Source organism: Penaeus monodon, chromosome 39, assembly GCF_015228065.2.
Source record: "Penaeus monodon isolate SGIC_2016 chromosome 39, NSTDA_Pmon_1, whole genome shotgun sequence".
Lineage (NCBI taxonomy): Eukaryota > Metazoa > Arthropoda > Malacostraca > Decapoda > Penaeidae > Penaeus > Penaeus monodon.
The window spans coordinates 33,107,302-33,127,301 of NC_051424.1; the positions used below are offsets into that span (position 1 = coordinate 33,107,302).

Here is a 20,000-nt window from a genome sequence, read left to right on the forward strand (position 1 = left end):
GTCTTCTTTAATGATTTTTTCTTGTGTTTTCTTTTAGGTGTTTTATTTTTGTGTGTGTTCGTTTGCTGACCTGTTTGTTTATTTTGAATCCTATGTTCTTTAAGTGGAAATGAAAAAGAAAAATGAATATGATTACGTAGGATAAGACTATATCAACGAAAGTCATATTAAGGAAGGAAAGAAAATTGCGTAATTACTTCATATGATTTTCTTATGTGATTTTTATGTATTTCGTTTCAGAATTTATATCTCATCTCGACTCGTTGCTTATTTTTTGTTGTTCTTATTTTAAGTATTCATAAATCTCTTGGTTTTACTTTTTTTCTTCATCTTCTCTTTTTCTGCGTCTCTCTCTGTCTGTCTGTCTCTCTCTCTCTCTCTCTCTCTCTCTCTCTCTCTCTCTCTCTCTCTCTCTCTCTCTCTCTCTCTCTCTTTCTCTTTTTCTATAACAGTAGTACCGATGTGATGATTATTTGGACAATGATTGTTATAAACCTAATAGTCATAATAATTAAAAGATTATAAATAAATAAAAGATATATAGTAACTGGTAATGATGACGGCGATAATGATAATGATAATAATGCTGATGATAATAACAGTGGTATGAGTAATGGTAATAATATTGTCAGCAGTTGAATCAGTAGTAGTATCGATCTTATAGCATTAACAATCATACCTCTTATATGTGAATAAACACATGGACAAAGATGCACACGGAGCATAGCCCCCCCCCCCTTCCTCCTCCGCCTACCAAACAACAACAACAACAATAACAGTTAAACACATTAACTTTAAAAATGTGAATAATTATTTGATAAAAAGAAATATCGAAAATTCCGTATAATACCCCCGCCCCCCCGGCAACCACACACACACAATAAAATCTGACTTAGTGAAAGTCAAAGAACATTTAAAAGGACTTCATATCCAGTGTGAAAAGAAACACCTTCACGTTCTGAGGATTGCGGTATTTGTTATTGTTGTTGTTGTTATTGTCATTATCATTATTATTATTATTGTTATTATTATCATTATTATTATCATTATTATCATTATTATTATTATTATCATCATTATCATTATTATTATTATTATTATTATTATTATTATTATTATTATTATTATTAATAGATAGATAGATAAATATAAATAAAGATTTTTTTTCTTTTTTCTTTTGAATATTGGTTTCATTGTTGTTTGTTTCTCTCTCTCTCTTTCTCTGTTTTTTCTCCTTTTATTTTCTCTCTTTATGTGATTTTTTTTCTATAGTTTATCAATTTGTCTATCTGTTTATGCCTTTCATCTTTTTTTTGTACATCTATTTAGCATTGCATACAGCTATTCTTATTCATCATTATCAAATATCTTCAGTTAATATAATTTCTCACTAATCTACCTTATTTCAGGCTTCTCTCTCTATTCTCATTATTTACATTATCAAATAATTTCACCTATCCATCTTCTATCATCTATCCATCTATCTATCCATCTCACTAATATACCAATTTCACGCTTCTCTCTCTTTTCCTCTTCCATCTATCCACCTCACTCACTTATCCATCCCATTCACGTATCTATCATCACCCATCCATTCCTCTCATTCATCTATCTCATCCATCTATCTATCTATCTATCTATTATCTATCTGTCCCTCTCATCCATCTCTCTCACTAACCTCTTCCTCCCATCCTCTTCCTCCCTCTCATCCATCCCTCTCACTGCCCCCTTCCTCTCATCCTCTTCCTCCCTCTCATCCATCCCTCTCACTGCCCTTTTCCTCTCATCCATCCCTCTCACTACCCTTTTCCTCTCATCCTCTTCCTCCCTCTCATCCATCCCTCTCACTGCCCCCTTCCTCTCATCCTCTTCCTCCCTCCCCGAATTCTCTATTCCACACATTATTCATCGGTTTAAGTCTCGTAATACTTCAGAATTTTTTCCCTTTCTTTTTCTCTTTTTAGCGCTTCTTATCTCTATCTTTATTGCCTTTGTCACACCATTTCAGAGATTTGACTGGAAGGAGGATTATGCTTATCACGTGATTGGATCAGTAGCTTAATCCATTTTTTTATTCACTTTTTTTATGGCTATTATTAAAATGCCGCGGTATTAGCGAGGTTAAGCTCCGATTCTATTGCCAAGTCCGCGGGTTTTGTTGAGTAAAATTGGGGTTATGTAGAAGCCTCCAGTTTCAGTGAGATTATTCTGCGGTCACGTAAAGGCTCGGTTTTGCTAGTTTTGGGGGAATCATCTAAACGCACTACTTCGATATCTTGGAAGTTTGTTATATATCATGGGGATACTATAAAAAATCAAAAACAAAAAAATAAAAAGATTAAAAAAAAAATATAATAATAACTTCATACAAAATGATTAAAAGTCCCCACGAAATAGATGGAAAAAAACGTCTATTTGAAAGCCTGGTTGCAATATTCATTTGAAACTGACTTGAATTATTATATGTGTGTTTTATCTTCTTCTACTCTGTGTACTGAAACATTAGTTAGGGATTCGTGTTTTCTTGTCGTGAACAAGCAAGCCGGAAAGACGTAAGAAATGAAAAGAAAACACGACGTTTCTTTCCTGGGTTTGCAAGGCAAGCAGAAGGGATGTCAGGCGGAGAAATGGAGGAGGGACCAAGGCTTAGGCTGAGCAATGAAGCCGCCGCTTTTGTCATGCTTGTGTGTGTGCATGCATGTATACATAAACACACACACACATGCAAACACATCACACACACATGTAAACACACACACACACACACACACACACACACACACACACACACACACACACACACACACACACACACACACACTAAATATATAATATATATATTATATATATATATATATATATATATATATATATTATATATATAAATATATATATATATATATATTATATATATAATATATTATATATATATATATATGATATATAATATATATATATATATATATATATTATATATATATATATATATATATATATATATATATATATATAGTATATATATATATAATATATAATATATAAGAGAGAGAGAAAAGAGAGATGAAGAAACAAACAGATAAAAGAAAAGAGAAGAGGAGAAAGAGAGAAGAGAGAAAGATAGAAGGAGAGAGAGAAGAGAGAGAGAGAGGAAAGAGAGAGAGAGAAGAGAGAGAGAAGAGAGACAGAAGATAAAATAAAGAGAAGAAGAGAGAGAGTGCGAGAGAGAGAGAGAGCCAGGGATAGATAGATAGATGAATATATAGATATATAGCTAAACAAATAGCCAGATAGACACACCAGAGAAGAGAGAGGAAGAAGAAGATGAGAGAAAGAATGATGAAGAAAGCAGATAGAAGAGAGAGAGAGAGAGAGAGAGAGAGAGAGAGAGAGAGAGAGAGAGAGAGAGAGAGAGAGAGAGAGAGAGAGAGAGAGAATTGAGAATAGGAAGCCGTCACAGCGGAAATTCGTATTCAAAATTTGCAATTCTCAAAACCTCAATTTCAAATTCGAGTTAAAATTTCCATTCTAGTATTTCTTTGACAATGTATTTCCATGAATAGGAATCGACGGTTGCAAAATTGAAAGTTTTACTCGTCCCGCTGTTCGCATTGCATAAGAGAATTTTTTTTTAATACATGGACGGGAAAAACTCGGGGGATTTCGGATTGTGGCAGACCGATGGGGATTCGATACTCGGTTTTGCTTCTGTTACCACTATAGTCATTATTATTATTGTTATTATCATCGCCATTATTGCCATCATCCTCATCCTCTTTATCATCATCATCATCACCCACACCACTACCACCAATACCAACACCATCATTATCATCACCATCATCCTCGTCATCATCATCATCTTCTTACCTCGTCATCGTCATCGTCATCGTCATCGTCATCGTCATCGTCATCGTCATCACCACCATCACCCTCGCCCTCACGACAACCCAGCCGCCACCAACCCTCCTCTCCTCCTCAGCTTCAACAAACCAGCACCACAACGGACACGCCCACCACCACTCAAACTCCGCCCACTTTGGAGAACTACCTGCTGCCAACTTCTCTGGAACCGGTCCATTATGTCGTCAAACTTCAGCCTTATGTCAATGGGAACTTCAGCATCATGGGCCATGTCGAGATCGAGATGGTGGCCAGGGAGGCAACTTCAAATATAACCCTACACATGGCTGATATTACGGTGCATGAGGACACTATAATGGTGAGTTGGATTGCGGTTTTGTGGGGATTTTCAAATGGTAAGTGAGAATCCTCTGATGGTGATTCTTTGATGGTGATTCTATGATGGCGATTCTGTGATGGTGAACAGGAATGCGTGTGTCTTTAGAGTGAAGTGAATTACTTATTCTTTGATGCAGTATTGTCTCTATAGTGGAATTGTGTTGTGATGAGCTTTTACAGTGAATGGAATAGTCTTAAGGTGAAATTACTGTTATGATATAGTTACGATAAGATTTTTTTCTTTCTTTCTTAAGAAGATTTCAAGACTCTCATTTTCTTTTGCAATAAAAAAAGCGAGGAAAATAAACAACGGAAAAAAAGAAAAGAAATTTAAAAAATGAAGGAGGTAGGAATGAAGACCACAAAGTAACGTAATGATAAATAGATAAAGACTCTATGAAGACGAGCACGAACACAGTCTCTTAACACTATTACAAGCACCATAATAGTAAACAAGATAACTTTTCCACGGTGACAGGCGGGCTTCGTTCCCGTCGCTGCTCCCACGTGGGTCGAACCTCAGCTTTTTACTCGAGGAAAAAAATAGCCTCTTTTGCTTCGCTGAGTTCGTTGCCAGCAGCGAATTTCTGGAGCTTAGCTGGTTCACGATCTTATAACGATATGGAACTGTATGTACAGGCATTTAAGCCTACATGCACACGCATATACATACACACACACTCACACACACACACACACACACACACACACACACACACACACACACACACACACACACACACACACACACACACACACACACACACACAACACACACACACACACACACCACACAACACACACAAAACACACACCACACACACACACACACACACACACACATATATATATATATATTATATATATATATATATATATATATATATATATATATATATAATATATATATATATCACATGCATGTATATTACATGTAACATGTATATATCTACACACACACACACACACACACACACACACACACACACACACACACACACACACACACATATGTATATATACAATATATATATAAAATATATATATTATATAATATATATATATATATATATATATATATATATATATATATATATATATAGTATATATATATATATATATATATATATATTATATATATGTATATTATATTATATATAATATTTTGTATCATATATATATATATATATATATATATATATATATATATATATATAATATATATACATTTTTATTTATATTCATTATAGCTATCATATCATATATAATATATATACATATATGCATTATAATACAAACATATACATATCATGTAACTATCACAAACATATAATATATATATATATATAATATATATATATATATATATATATATATATTATATATATATATATATATATATATATATATGTAGATGTATACTGTTATACATGTAATATACTACTGAATATATGTGTATTGTATTTTGATTTATATTTTATTTTATTAATATATAATTATAATATATATACATATGTGTGTGTTGTGTGTGTTGTGTGTGTGTGTGTGTGTGTGTGTGTGTGTGTAGATATATACATGTATACATGTAATATACATACATGTTTTTTTTTTTAACGGTAGGTTCATGTTTGAGCCGGCGTGGTCACAGCATGATAGATAGATATACATATAGATATAGACACACATACAACACACCACACACACACACACACACACACACATGTATATATATATATATATATATATATATATATATATATATATATATATGTATATATATATAATTTTATATACATGTATATGTGTGTGTATATGTGTATATATATATGTGTGTGTGTATACATTCAAGCGTGTATGTATATGCTGACACACGTCCGCTTTATTTCATCGAAATTCCTTCGCACACTAATTTACTCCATTTTCTCTGCTTCCTCTGGTAAAACGGCTTAATTTCCCGCTTTTATTACCTCTTGAGTCGACTTTATGGCCTCCTCTTCGCCGCTCTGTTATCACCATTTTTCCCATGCACCTTTTATTAAACGGTATTAGGCTTTTCTCTTATCGTTAACCGGTTGGCAACTTGTCATTAAAGGTGATTGTTCTATACCGACTGCTGTAAATATAGTCTTTATTGAAAAAATGGGAAGATTTATTCAATAGGTAGATAGATAGATGGATGGACGGATAGACAGATAGATGGATGGATGGATGGATAAAGAGATAGATAAATAAATCGATAGATGGGTAGAGTGAGATGGATAGATAGGTGGATGGATGGACGGATAGATAGAGAGAATGATAGATAAATGGATTGATTGATAGAGAGATAAATAAATGGATGGATGGATAGATAGATAGATAGAGAGAGACGGATGGATGGATATATAGATAGATGATTGGATAGATAGTGAGAGAGAGAAAGAGGGAAGAGTAAAGAAAGAGAGCAAATGCAGAGAAAAAAAAGATAGAAGTGAACATTAAGAGATAATAAGAAAAACAACAATAAACTAAATTAAAACAAACATAAGAAAGAAGTCGCAGAAAAAATCATTTCGATATATATACACATATATATATACATACATATATATATATATATATATATAGATATAATATATCATTATATATATATATATATATTATATATATATATATATGTGTGTGGTGTGTGTGTGTGTGTGTGTGTTTGTGTGTGTGTTGTTGTGTGTGTGGGTGTGTGTGTGTGTGTGTGTGTGTGTGTGTGTGTGTGTGTGTGTGTGTGTGTGTATATATATATATAATTCACACACATTCTTCTCCCGCCCCCCTCCCCTTCCTTCCCTCTCCCTCCCACACTTCTCCCCTCCCCCACCCCACCCCCAGCTGAAGAACAAAGCAGACCTGAGTGCCATCCAGACCACAGCCCACGAGTACGACGCCTCCAGAGAGTTCTTCGTCGTTCACTTGGCCGAAGAACTGCTCGTGAACGAAGAGCTTGTTCTCTCCATGGACTTCGAAGGAGTTTTGAACAACGAGCTCAGGGGCTTCTACAGGTCGACGTATACTAATGCAAACGGGGACCAGATGTGCGTTGTATCTGGGGTTTTATCTGTTTTTAGCTTAGATTTTTTTTGTGTCTTTGTTTTATTTGTCTGTCATTTTAAAAATCTATTTGTCTGCTTTTCTGTCTGTCTATTTTTTATCCTTTATTTTTTATTTTTTAAAATCTATTTGTCCATTTTATTTGTCTATCTTTGAATCAATTTATCTATTATATATATATATATATATTTTCTCTCTCTCTCTCTCTCTCTCTCTCTCTCTCTCTCTCTCTCTCTCTCTCTCTCTCTCTCTCTCTCTCTCTCTCTCTCTCTCTCTCTCTTTTCTGGTGAGGGGAATGGGCCTGTGTGCTTTTTTTTATTTTGCATTGCTCAGTTTTGTTCATTCATGCATGTTTGTTTGTTTGTTTGTCATTTGTCTTGTTAAATTGTTCAGTATTTATATTGTCCATTCGTTCTTTTCGCTCGTATTTTGTTTTGTTTTGCTTTGTTGTTTTTTTTATTTGCTCATTTGTACTTTTTTGTCTGCTTATTTTGTTAATTTGTTCATTTTCTTCATTTGTTCGTTTTCTTCATATGTTGATATTTTTCAGTTGTTCATTTTTCTTTTTTTTCTATTTGTTCATTATCAGTTTTTGTTTATTGTTATTCAAGTTATCATTATTGTCATTATCTATTAAGTTGTCATTCTTACTACTGTAATCATTATTGACATTATCAGTGTTACTGTTTATTGTCATTACTACCAATATTATTATCATCACTGTCATTCTTGTTGTTATTATTGTTATTTCTATCATTTCCAACGTTTCCCCCCATTTCTAACCATTTCCAACCCGTTCCAACCTCCTTCCAGAATGCTGGCAGCAACGCAGTTCCAACCCACGGACGCGAGGAGAGCCTTCCCTTGCTTGGACGAACCTGCCCTGAAAGCCACGTTTGCCGTGTCTTTGGCCCGAGAGGAACACATGTCCACGCTCAGCAACATGATGATCAAGGCGACGGAGCCTGTGTGAGGAGGAGGAGCCTGTGTGTTGGGGGTGGGAGGGGGATGGGAGAGGGAGGGAGAGGGAGAGAGGGATGGGAAAGGGAGAGGGAGGGAGAGGGATGGGAGGGGATGGGAGAGGGAGAAGGAGGGAGAGAGAGATAGGAGGGGGATGGGAGAGGGAGGGAGAGAGGGATGGAAGGGGGATGGGAGAGGGAGGGAGAGGGATGGGAGATCGGAGAGGGTAGGTGGAGGACGGAAGGTAGGAGTTTGGTTGTGTGTGTTGGGGGAGAGGGAGGGGGTATGGTCGGGGGGGAGGGGGGGAGGTGGTGTGTGTGTGCGTGTGTTTGTGTGTGCTTCTGTGTGTGTCTGTGTATGTGTGTGCTTGTGTGTGTGTGTGTATGCGTGTGTGAAAATTACGTGAGGTCGTGTAGATTTCGATGAGGTTGAGCCCGATATGTGGAATACAAACCACGTGACGTTCTCTACCTTGCCCCTATCCACTTTGGCCCAACCTCCCTCCCGGAATGAAGTCCTAAGCCTCTATGTTTCACGCACGAAAGCCGATTCCCACCCGAGACCAACCCCTCCCTTCCACAGAGCCAAAGCATGACCCTATTTCCCCATCCCATTCACTCGCACGACACTGACCTGATTTGACCCCCAGGGAAGGTCAGGCCGGGTGGGTTTGGGACCACTATGACACCACCGTCAAGATGTCCACTTACCTTGTTGCCTTCGTCGTCTCGGATTTCGAGGTCGTCAGTGCCATGGCCGGACAGACGAATTTCTCTGGTGAGGTCGAGAGAGGTTTTCTGATTTCTGTTTTTTTACCTTTTTCTTATCGTTGTTGTTGCTGTTGTTGTTCTCTCTCTCTCTCTCTCTCTCTCCTCTCTCTCTCTCTCTCTCTCTCTCTCTCTCTCTCTCTCTCTCTCTCTCTCTCTCTCTCTCTCTCTCTATCTCTCTCTTTCTTTCTATCTCTCTCTCTATCTCTCTCTCTCTCTCTCTCTCTCTCTCTCTCTCTCTCTCTCTCTCTCTCTCTCTCTCTCTCTCTCTCTCTCTCTCTCTCTCTCTCTCTCTCTTCTTTGTTTCTTTCTTCGTTTCGTTCCTTTATTTTCTCCTCTTCTTGCTTCTCATTTTTCTCCTTCTTCTACTGCTGCATCATGTCCTTGTCCCTCTCCTTCCCTTCTTCAACATTATTTCCTCTTTCCTGCATTTCATTTTTTTCATTTTTCTCATTTTCTACATTTTATATCTTATCCATTTCTTTCTTATTTTCTTTTTCTTCTGATTCATCTCAAACTTCATTTCTTTTGTTCTTTTTCTACTCTCTCTCTCTCCGGGCTGGTACAGTGGTAACGTGTCGGCCTCTCATCCGAGGGGTCGGCGGTTCGCGCCCCGCCCAGGCGCGAGAAGTTGCAACTGTCGCCCGGAGGTTACTGCTGTGGCTAGGCACCACGGCGGGCAAGGACTCGGTTCAGCCGAGTCAGCAGCAGCTGACACACGTGAGCAAAATCAAGCAGACAGTATGTCACACCAAGAATATCCATTGTATCAAATGGAATCCAAACCAAACTTAAAACTCTCTCTCTCTCTCTCTCTCTCTCTCTCTCTCTCTCTCTCTCTCTCTCTCTCTCTCTCTCTCTCTCTCTCTCTATCTATCTATCTATCTATCTATCTATCTATCTATCTATCTTTCTCTTTCTCCTTACCTCCCTCACTCTTTCCACATTTTTATCTATCTATCCATCTCTCTTCTCTTTTTCTCTCTCAATCCCCCCTCTCCCTTTCTCTCTTTTCCCTCTCTTAATTCCCTCCTTCCTTCCCCACTTTTCAAGTTTACCGACATATGTTTCTTTCTCTTCAGAGATTTACAACACGAAATAAAGATTAAGATAAACTGAAAAAAAAAGTTAACTTTTTCCTACGAACGAAAAAAATAGTGATACTGAGATTTAATTAGAAAAAAAATGCCTAAAAAAGAATTTTATGATATGCTAAAAAAAAAAGAAGTCCTATGATAAGTTATCTTTTCTGCAACATATACGTGCAATAGTATTTTTTCATTGCAATATCTCTGCAATGAGAAAAGTAAAGCAAATATTTACTGGAATGTGTTTTTCTTGTTAAAAAAAAGCTTATCTCCATTTTCTTTCTGTATCAATATATGTAGTTGTCTTACTATTTATTAAAATGCTAATCTATCATATTTAGATCCTATTTCTATTTTGCTAACACCATATCTCTCCGCTGATTGTAGATATCACAAATTCACCATCGTCACTAACACCATTATCATACTAATTAAATTATCATTAATCTTATCATCACAGCTTTCCAGCCAACCACCATCCTTATCTAGCACCATCGCCGTCACTATAACCACATCACCATAACCGTCATCACCATCCACCTACCTACCACCACCATAACAATGAACACCATTTTCCTCCCAAACAGCATCACTATCATCACCCTCCTCCTAGCCACCATCACCATAACCACCATACCCAACTTTCTCCTAACTACCATTACTACCATCCTCTTCCCAACCACCATTTCACCATCATCATCCTCCCCCCCCCCACCATCACCATACCTCCCCATAACCCCCACTATCTTCTCAGCCACCACTGCCATAATCCCAATAACCACCATCAGCCGTCTCCCCCCCACCATCACCATACCTCCCCACCAAAGCAACCACCACCACCTGCCCCCGCCCTCCCTCTCAGCTCCGCATCTCCTCCCTTGCAGTGTGGGCGCGACCGGAGGCCATGGACCAGGCCGACTACTCCTTGGCCGTGGGCGTGGATTGCCTCACGTACTTCGAGTCCTACTTCAGCATCCCTCCCCTTGCCCGAGGACAGGGGGGCCCCTTTCCCGGGCTTCCCCGGCCGGGGGCCTGGAGAAAAAAGGGGGGGGTTTATCCCTACAGGTTTAAAAGGCTGAGGTGTGTGTGTGGAGGGGGGAGGAGGGGTTACAAGGGTTAAAGGGAGGGGGGAGGAGAATGAGGGTGGGTTGGGGGGGGGAGAGAGCAAAAAAAGAGAAAGAGAGGAAAGAGAAAAGAAGAGAGAGAAAAGAGAGACAAAGACGGGGGAGAGAGGAGAGAGAGAGACAGAGAGAGACTCAGAAGAAAAAAGAGAGAGAGAGAGAGAGAGAGAAAGGGGAGAGAGAGAGAGAGAGAGCGAGAGAGAAAAAAAGGGGGGAGAGAGGAGAGGGGGAGGGGAGGAGAGAGCAAAAGGGGAAAACAAAAACAAAAGGGGGAGGGGGAGAAGAGGGGGGAAGGGGAGAGAAGAGAGAGAGAGAGAAAAGAGAAAAAGAAAAAGAGAGAGAGAAGAAAAGAGAGAGAGAGAGGGGGGGAGAGGGGGGAAAAGAGAGAGGGGAGAGAGCCGGGGAGAAGAGAGAAGGATGGAGGGGGAAAGGGAAAAGAGGGGGAAAAGACAGAGACAAGGGGAGAGAGAGAGAGATAGAGGAGGGGGGGGGGGAGAAAGGAAAAGAGAGAGAGAGGAGAGAGAAGGGGAAAAGAGAAGGGGAGAGAGAGAGATAGAGAGAGGAGAGAGGAGAGGGAGAGAGAGGGGGGGGAGAGGGGAAAAGAGACAGAAGAGGGGGGAGAGAGGGGAAGAGACAGAGACCCGAAAAGAAAAAGAGAGAGAGAGGGGGGGGGGGGAGGGGGTGGAGAGAGAGAGAGAAAAAAGGGGAGGAAAAGAGAGAGAGAGAGAGAGAGAGAGAGGGAGAGAAAAGGAGAGAGAAAAGGAAAACAGAGAGAGGAGAGAGAGGGGAGAGAAGAGAAAGAGAGAAGAGAGAGGGGGAGAAAGAGGGGGGGGGGAGAGGGAGGGGGGAGAAGATAGAGAGGGGGGGGAGGGGGAGAGAGAAGAGAGAGGGGAGGAGAGAAAAGGGGAGGAGGGGAAAAGAGGGAGAGAGACAGAGACAGAGAGGGGGGGAGGGAGAGGGGGAAAAAGAAAGAGGAAAAGAGAGAGAGAGGGGAGAGAGAGGAGGGCAGAGGGAGAGAGAAGGGAGGGAGAGAGAGAGAGAAGAGAGAGAGAGAAAAGGAGAAAAGGAGAGAGACACACCGGGCAGACAAAAGAAAGAGAGAGAGAGAGGGAGAGAGAGAGGGGGGGGGGGGGGGGGAGGGGGGGGGGGGGGGGGGAGAGGGGGAGTGAGAGGGGGGAAAAGGGGGAGGGAGAGGAGGGGAGACAGAGAGAGAGAAAAGAGAAGAGAAGAGAGAGAGAGGAGGGAGAGAGGGAGAGAGGACAGAGAGAGAGAGAGAGAGAGGAGAGAGAGAGAGAGAGAGAGGGGGGGGGGGGGACGGGGGGGGAGAAGGAGAGAGAGAGGGGGGAGAGAGAGAGGAGGAAGAAGAGAGAAGAGAAAGAGAGAGGGAAGGTAGAGGGAGAAGGAAGGGCCCGCGACAGAGAGAGGAGAGAGAGAGAGGGGAGAGAGGGAGAGAGAGGAAGGGGAGGAGAGAGAGGAAGGGGAGAGGGGAGGAAGGAGAGAACGAGAGAAGGAGAAGAGAGGGAGAGAGACCGGGGAGAGAGGGAGAGAAAAGAGAGAGAAAAGAGAAGAGAGAGAGAGAAAAAAGACAGGAAAAAAAGAGAAGAGGGGAGAAAAGGACAGGGGCAGAAGGAGAGAGAAAGAGAGAGAGGGAAAAAGAGGGAAAAAGAGGGAGGTAAATGGGAGAAGAGAGGAGGGAGAGAGAGAGAGAGAAGGGGAGGGGGGAGAGAAAGAGAGAAGAAACAAAAGGGGAGAGAAGAGAGGAGGAGAAAAAAAGAGAGGAGAGAGAGAGAGAAGAGAGAAAAAGAAGAGAAAAGACAAAACAAAACAGGGGAAAGAGAGAGAGAGAAGGGAGAGAGAGGAGAGAGAGAGAAGAGAGGAGAGAAGAGAGAGAGAGAGGAGACAGAGAAAGGAGAGGGGAAGCCCACAAGGGCAGAAGGGCAGACAGAACAACAGAGAGAGAGAGAACAGAGAGAGAGAGGAGAGAAAGAGAGACAGAGAGAGAGAGGGAAAAGGGCAGAGACAGAGAAAAGAAGAGAAGACAGAAGAAGAAGAGAGAGGGGGAAAAGACAGAAGGGGGAAAAGGCCAAAACCCGAGAAGGGAGAAAAGAGGGCAGAACAGAAAGAGAGGAGAGAAGAGAAGGAGAAGAGAGAAAGAGAGAGGGGGAGGTAGAGGGAGAAAAAGGGCAGACAGAGAAAAGAGAGAGAAGGAGAGAAGAAGGGGAAAAAGAGGAGAGGAGGAGAGAAAAGAGAGAAGAGAAAAAAGAAGAGGGAAGAGAAGAAAGGAAAAGAAAAGAAAGGAGAGAGAGAGAAAGAAAGAAAGAGAAAAAAGAGAGAGAGGAAGAAAGAAAGAAAGCAGAGAGAGAGAGAAAGAAAGAAAGAGAAAAGAGAGAGAGAAAAAGAAAGAAAGAAAAGAAAGAAAAAAAGGGGAAAGGGGAAAGGGGAATAATTTGTAAAAAAAAAGGAATTTAATAAGAGGACAAAATAAAAAAGTACCCCCCCCAAAAAAAAAAAAATGAAAAACACCCCGGGGAAGAAAAGGGGAAAAAAAACATAAACCCTTTTAGAAAAAGGAGAAAGTAAAGGGAAAAGGCGTTTAAGAAAAAGGAATAAGGGAGGAAATAAAAAGGTTACAAGGAAAAAAAAAAGAAAAAGGGAAAAGGAAAAAAGAAAAAGTCCGGTTGTCCCGGGGCGAAATAAAAGAAAAAAGGGGAAAAAAAAGGGGGAAAAAAAGGCGGAAAAAAAAAGGAAAAAAAAAGGTAAAAAAAGGGGGGAAAAAAAAATTTTGCCCCAAAAAAGGAAAAATTTTGGGGTTTTTTTTAAAAAAGGGGGGGGCGTTTTTTTTTTCGCTTTTTTTTAATTTTTTTTTCCCCCTTTTTTTTCATAAATTTCCTCCAACAAAAACTTTCCCCCCTTTCTTCTTCCCCTTTCCCCCCTTTTTGTCTCCTCATTTTCTTTTTCCTTTTTTCTTTTTCCCCCTTTTCCTTCTTTGGGGCTATTCCCCCCCTTCTTCCCTTTTTAAAATCCCAAAACCCCTTAAAAAAGTTGTTTAAAACCTTTTTCAATTTTTACCTAAACCTTAATTTTTTCCCCAATTTTTTTCTTTTTTCCCCCCCCAGAAATTTTCCCCCTCCCCTTCCCCATTTTAGAATTTTTTTTTTTAATTTTTTTTTTTCCCCCCGCCCCCCTTTTTTTTCCCCTATCTTTTTTTTTTTCCCACTACTTTTTTTTCCCTCCCCCATCTCCCCCTCCCCCCCCCCCCCTCCCCCCGGCCCCCCCCCATTTTTCCCCTACCCCCCCCCCCCCGAAACCCCCCCCCCCCCCGGCCCCCCCCCTCCCCCCCAGGAAACCCATTTTTTGGGTTACCCCCCCCCCGACCCCCCCCCCCCCCCCTCCCCCCCCGGCCCCCAACCCCCCCAAGCCCCCCCCCCCGCCCCCCCCCCCCCCCCCCCCCCCTGCCCCTTCCCCTTTGCAACATACTATAAACTTTCTTACACGCCAAATATCACCCAAGATTATTGTAAAAAGAAAAAAAAATCCATAACATTATTAGAAAACAGGTTATGAAAGTAACGTGATATAATTCTTGTTTTCCACATTATATAAAGTGACATCATTTCACGGTCGAGTTCTTAATAAGAAAGGCTTCCACAAGTTTTAACAGTCACAAAGTATCTTAAGAAGTTGTAAGTTAGTTTAATATCCTGTCTGTCAAGTTTGACGCGGAAACTCATAATGTACGGTGGAAAAAAATGGGGAAAAAATGTCGGAAAATCATAATTCAATTCTCCGCTAGCCCGGGGAGAAATTTCTGCCATCAATCTTACGTTATACTTATTGAGTTCTTTTTTTAGATTTTTTTGTTGTTGTTTTCTTCGTGTTTCCGTTTTTCTTTTTTGCTGTTCTCTGGTTTTCTATATTTTTTTTCTCTCATTTTCATACATGTCTCTCTCCCAACCATACTCCCTCTCTCTCTCTCTCTCTCTCTCTCTCTCTCTCTCTCTCTCTCTCTCTCTCTCTCTCTCTCTCTCTCTCTCTCTCTCTCTCTCCTCCCCCTCCCTCTTCCTTTCTTCCGCATCTCACCCCTCCCTCTTTCTCTCCCTTGCTCACCCTCCCCATCCTCTCCCCCACCCACGCTTCCCGTCCCTCCTCCTCATTTCACCTCACCCTTACTCCCCCTTCCCCCTCCCTCTCCCCCATCGCCCCCCTACTCCCCCTCCCTCCCCCATCTCACCCTTACTCCCCCCCTCCCTCAGCCCCATCTTCCCCTACTGACCCCCCCCCCCCCCGGCCTCCCGCAGAGAGACCGCCATGCTGTACTCGCCCGACGCGTCCTCGGCCGCGAACAAGCAGCGCGTGGCCGTCGTGGTGGTGCACGAGCTCGCCCACCAGTGGTTCGGAAACCTCGTGACCCCGACCTGGTGGACTGACCTTTGGCTCAACGAGGGCTTCGCTTCGTTCATGGAGTTCATTGGGGTTGACCATGTGGGTTTGTTTGTTTGTTTGTTTGATTTCTGATAAGGGTTATGAGGGGGGATTATGATGATCGTGATTATGGTGCTAAAGGTAATGATAAGTTTTTTTTTCTGACCTTCCTTGACCTGGGATAACTTTTCCCCTCCTGCTAACTTTTTTTGACCTTCCTCAACCTTAAATGTTATTTCCTAGCATCCCCGACTCCTAGCTACATTCTCTTGACGTTTTGATGACCCTATCTGACATTTCTTAATATTCGTGGCCCTAGCTAATTTCCCCTGACCTTTTTATGGCCAAAAATGACCTTTTCGAACACGCCCGTACCCGTAGCTGACTCTCCTGACTTTCCTCGACCGTACGTCATCCCCCACTTTCCACTCCTGGCCTAAGTTCCTAACTTTTCCTGGCCACTTGGCCTTCCACTCCGACCCACTTTCCCTGGCCTTCCCGTGCCCCTAACTTCCCTTGGCCTTCCTATGACCCTAACTTCCCTTGGCCTTCCCGTGCCCCTAATCCCTGACCCCCTGCGGTAACATTCCTTGGCACTTCATACGTTTAATTGCCTTGGCGTTCCCGTGCACCCTAACATCCCGACATCAATGAGATTTCGTATGTACCCTATTTAAGGGTTGGTTGTGCCTACTTCCGGTGTGTGTTCGTGTGTGCCCCCGGTGTGACCACTGGCGGGTGATGGTGTTGTGGTGTGTTTGCATCGTCTGTGGATTGACGTGTGGTGGTGTCGTGCTTCGTAGGCATCTGTGGGGTCGACGGATGTGATGTGGTAGTTCGTGTAGTATTGTATTTTGTGGGTATGTGTGGTGTGTGTGTGTGTGTGTGTGTGTGTGTGTGTGTGTGTGTCTGTGTTTTCTCGATATTTTGCTACTGTTGTTTGTTATCGGTGTCCTTTTTTTCACTGTTGCTTTTTTATTGTTATTATCGTTGTTAACACTTACGTTGTCTTAATTTTTAAAAGTTTATTCTGGCTCTTATTCTTTTTTATTTATTTATTTTATCTATTTATTTTTTATTATCATCATCATTGCCTTTTTTGTTCTATCCTTGCATTTTGTCTTTATTATGTTCTCATATGTACGTTTTTTTTATTAATCTATGTTTTTTTTTCTCTCTCTCTCTCTCCTCTTTTTTCTCTCCCATTGTCTTTATTTCTTTTATCGTTTTATTTTCCACACCTTCATTCTGCTACTTCATTTCTTCTTTTTCTTCTCCTTCTTGTTCTTTCTCTTTTTCTTCTTCGTCTTCGTCTTTTCTTCTTCTTCTTTTCCTGCTTCATCGACTTTTAATTCTTCCACTCCCTCTTTTTATACTCCTTCGTCTCCTTCTTCTTCTTCTTCTTTTACTTCTTCTCCTCCTCCTCCTCTCTTTTTTCTTTTTCTTCTCCTCCTCCTCCTCTTTTTTTCTGTTTCTTCTCCTCCTCCTTCTCCTTTTTTTCTGTTTCTTCTCCTCCTCCCCCACCTCCTTTTCCCTTCTCTTCTCCTTCTACTTCTACTTCTTATTATTATTATTCTCCTCCTCCTCCTCCTCCTTCTCCTCTTCCTCCTCCTCTTTCTCCTCCTCTTCCTCCTCCTCCTTCTCTCTCTCCTCTTCTTCCTCCTCCTCTTCCCCTCCTCCTCTTCTTCCTCCTCCTCTTCCTCCTCCACCTCTTCCTCCTCCTCCTCTTCCCACCCCCACCCCCTCCACTCCTCCTCCTCCTCCTTCTCCTCTCCCTCCAAGTCCTCCTTCCTCTTCTCTCTTCTCCTTCCCTCTTCCTCTTCCGTCACTCCTTCCTTCCTTTCAAAACAGGAGCTTCAGTTATTCGCATGATGTACTTTTTCCTGACTGAGGCGACGTTCAAGAAAGGACTCACCAATTACCTCAACCACTTGTAAGTAAAACAGGTAGATAGATAGACAGATAGATAGATGAAAGAGATAGCTGAAATAAACGATTGATAGATAGTTGAAAGAGATAGCTGAAATAAACGATTGATAGATAGATGAAATAGATAGCTGAAATAGGTGACTGATAGATAGATAAATAGGGAGATACGTGATGGAATGAATAGAGAGATAGTTCAATGAATAAAGAGATAGATATTTAAAGTTACATATATTAAAAAGTTAATGAATAGATGCGTGAATACAGAGATAACTAAGTCATAAATGAATGAAAAACGAGATAAATAGGTAAATGAATTAAGAAACAAATGAATAAACAGATAATCGAGAAATAGATGAATAAAAAGTGAATAAACGATTAGACAATAAAGTAACCCAACCACCACGGATTTACGTTCTGTCCCCTGTACTTCTTTTTTTTTTTTTTTTTTTTGTTACGTACAGATGGCTCCACACGTGCTCAGTCGACAAGGAGTCTCTCAGTAGGCCCTACTAACCGAGCGTGATTTCTCCATTCCTTGAATTGGCCGGAAAGTGTGTTTTTTTTCTTTTTTCTTTTTGATACAATTGATATCAATACTGTTATTATTGCCAATGATGTTGTGGTTATTGATCTGTTATTAAAGTCATGGCAACGTTGACAATGAAATGATACAAAAGACCCTTTCCAAAAGTCGAGGAAAAGGGGAAACAGGTGAGACAGGTAGGACTAATAACTGACTCCTTGGTAAACTAAGCGCTTGTAGAGCCATCTATGTGTAAATACAATAAATAATCTTATATTACAAAGGGAATAGCCACATTCTTGCTATCCGTGCCGATTGGGTTAATGGACGAACAGATAAATAGATATGAAGAGCAAAACACTCTTCCGTGCTGATTCTATGGAAGAAAAACCCACAGTACAAAAACTAGATTTATTGAAAGGAGATAAATCTAGTTTTTGTATTGTGGGTTTTTCTTCCATAAATAGATATGTGAATAAATGGGTAGACAGATAGATGAATAAATAGATACATAGATTTTTAGTATATATATATATATATATATATATATATATATATATATATATATATATATATATATATATATATATATAAACAAATAAAGTAAAAAAACTGCGAACTTCATCATTAAAATTGATAAGCAATAACGAAGATGAAAACGGAGAAGAGATGTTAAGTAAGTTAAGTAAAATTAATATCCAATTAAATATCTGAACTAGATGTAGAATTAATATCAATATCAAGATTAACATTAGAATTAATGTCAAGATTAATAACCAATTAAATAAATGAAATAAATGTTATCAAAGAAGAGCCATTCGCCTGACACCTAGTATAAAGACAGTGACATTCATTAAGATGAATTTAGGCTCAAAATTATTCACAATTACAAATGATCTAGTCAGTTAATACTAATTAAAATGACTCTAATGACCTTCTAGCATGAAGGATAGATTTTTATAAAATTGGAAATGTAACTTATGAATTTAATTTTGCATTCAAAGGCGTGATTTTACGGCATCAGGAAAATCTAATAAAATGTTAAGATCGAATTAAGGCTTTTTCAGCAACGAGAGAAAATTAGATATTAAAAAGGTAAGGGAAGAAGAAGAAGAAGAGGAGGAGGAGAAGGAGGAAGAGGAGAAGGAAGAAGAAGAACAAAAAAAAGAAGAAAAGGAAAAGAAGAAGAAGAAAAAAGAAAAATGTAGAAGAACAAAAGGGATTCGAAGAAGAAGAAAAAGGAGAAAATTAGGAAGAGAGAAAATAAGAAAAGGAGAGGAAGAAGAAGAAAAGGAAAAAATGTAAAAGTAGTAATAGTAGAAGAAGAAAAAGAAACAAAAGGGAAAGAAAAAGGAGAAGATGAAAAACAGATAAGAAAAATAATAAAAGCAGAGGAAGAAGAAGAAGAAGAGAAAAAGAAGAGACAGACGACGAGAAAACATAGCTCCTTCTTGCCCTGTGGGTGCGGGATGTCCACAAAATGTCTGTCAGATGTGGACAGAAAAACTCACGTAAATCTTTTGGTGATATATTGACAGGAGAGCCTCGATGCACAAGGGTCTGCACCGACGTACATCTCATACCGTAGTGACAGGGCGACTGACTTCTGTCCAAAATAAAAAGTGCTGCCATACACATTCATTCCACAGTTCGTCCACTAATACGATACACATATATCATAGACACACAACCTAACATTCCTTACTAAACACGACGCCCTTCCGGCAGCGCATACGACGCGGCCGAACAGGACGACCTGTGGGAGTTCCTGACGGAGGCGGCGCACGAGGACGACTCGCTGGCCGCCGACGTCAGCGTGAAGGACATCATGGACACGTGGACGCTGCAGACGGGCTACCCGGTCGTCAAG

The 20,000-nt window shown here is 40.4% G+C and overlaps 1 protein-coding gene across 1 annotated transcript in view; it reads left to right on the forward strand.

Moving 5' to 3' along the window:
• The window catches only part of LOC119597556 (aminopeptidase N-like), a 31,156-nt gene that overhangs the window by 2,940 nt on the left and 8,216 nt on the right, over positions 1-20,000 (forward strand). The window contains 8 exon segments of the mRNA XM_037947133.1: positions 3,980-4,219; positions 7,102-7,304; positions 8,134-8,289; positions 8,930-9,057; positions 11,020-11,215; positions 15,540-15,768; positions 17,409-17,611; positions 19,859-20,000. The exon segment at positions 19,859-20,000 is cut by the window's right edge and continues 42 nt beyond it. Of these exon segments, the coding sequence (XP_037803061.1) occupies positions 3,980-4,219; positions 7,102-7,304; positions 8,134-8,289; positions 8,930-9,057; positions 11,020-11,215; positions 15,540-15,768; positions 17,409-17,611; positions 19,859-20,000 (1,497 nt within the window).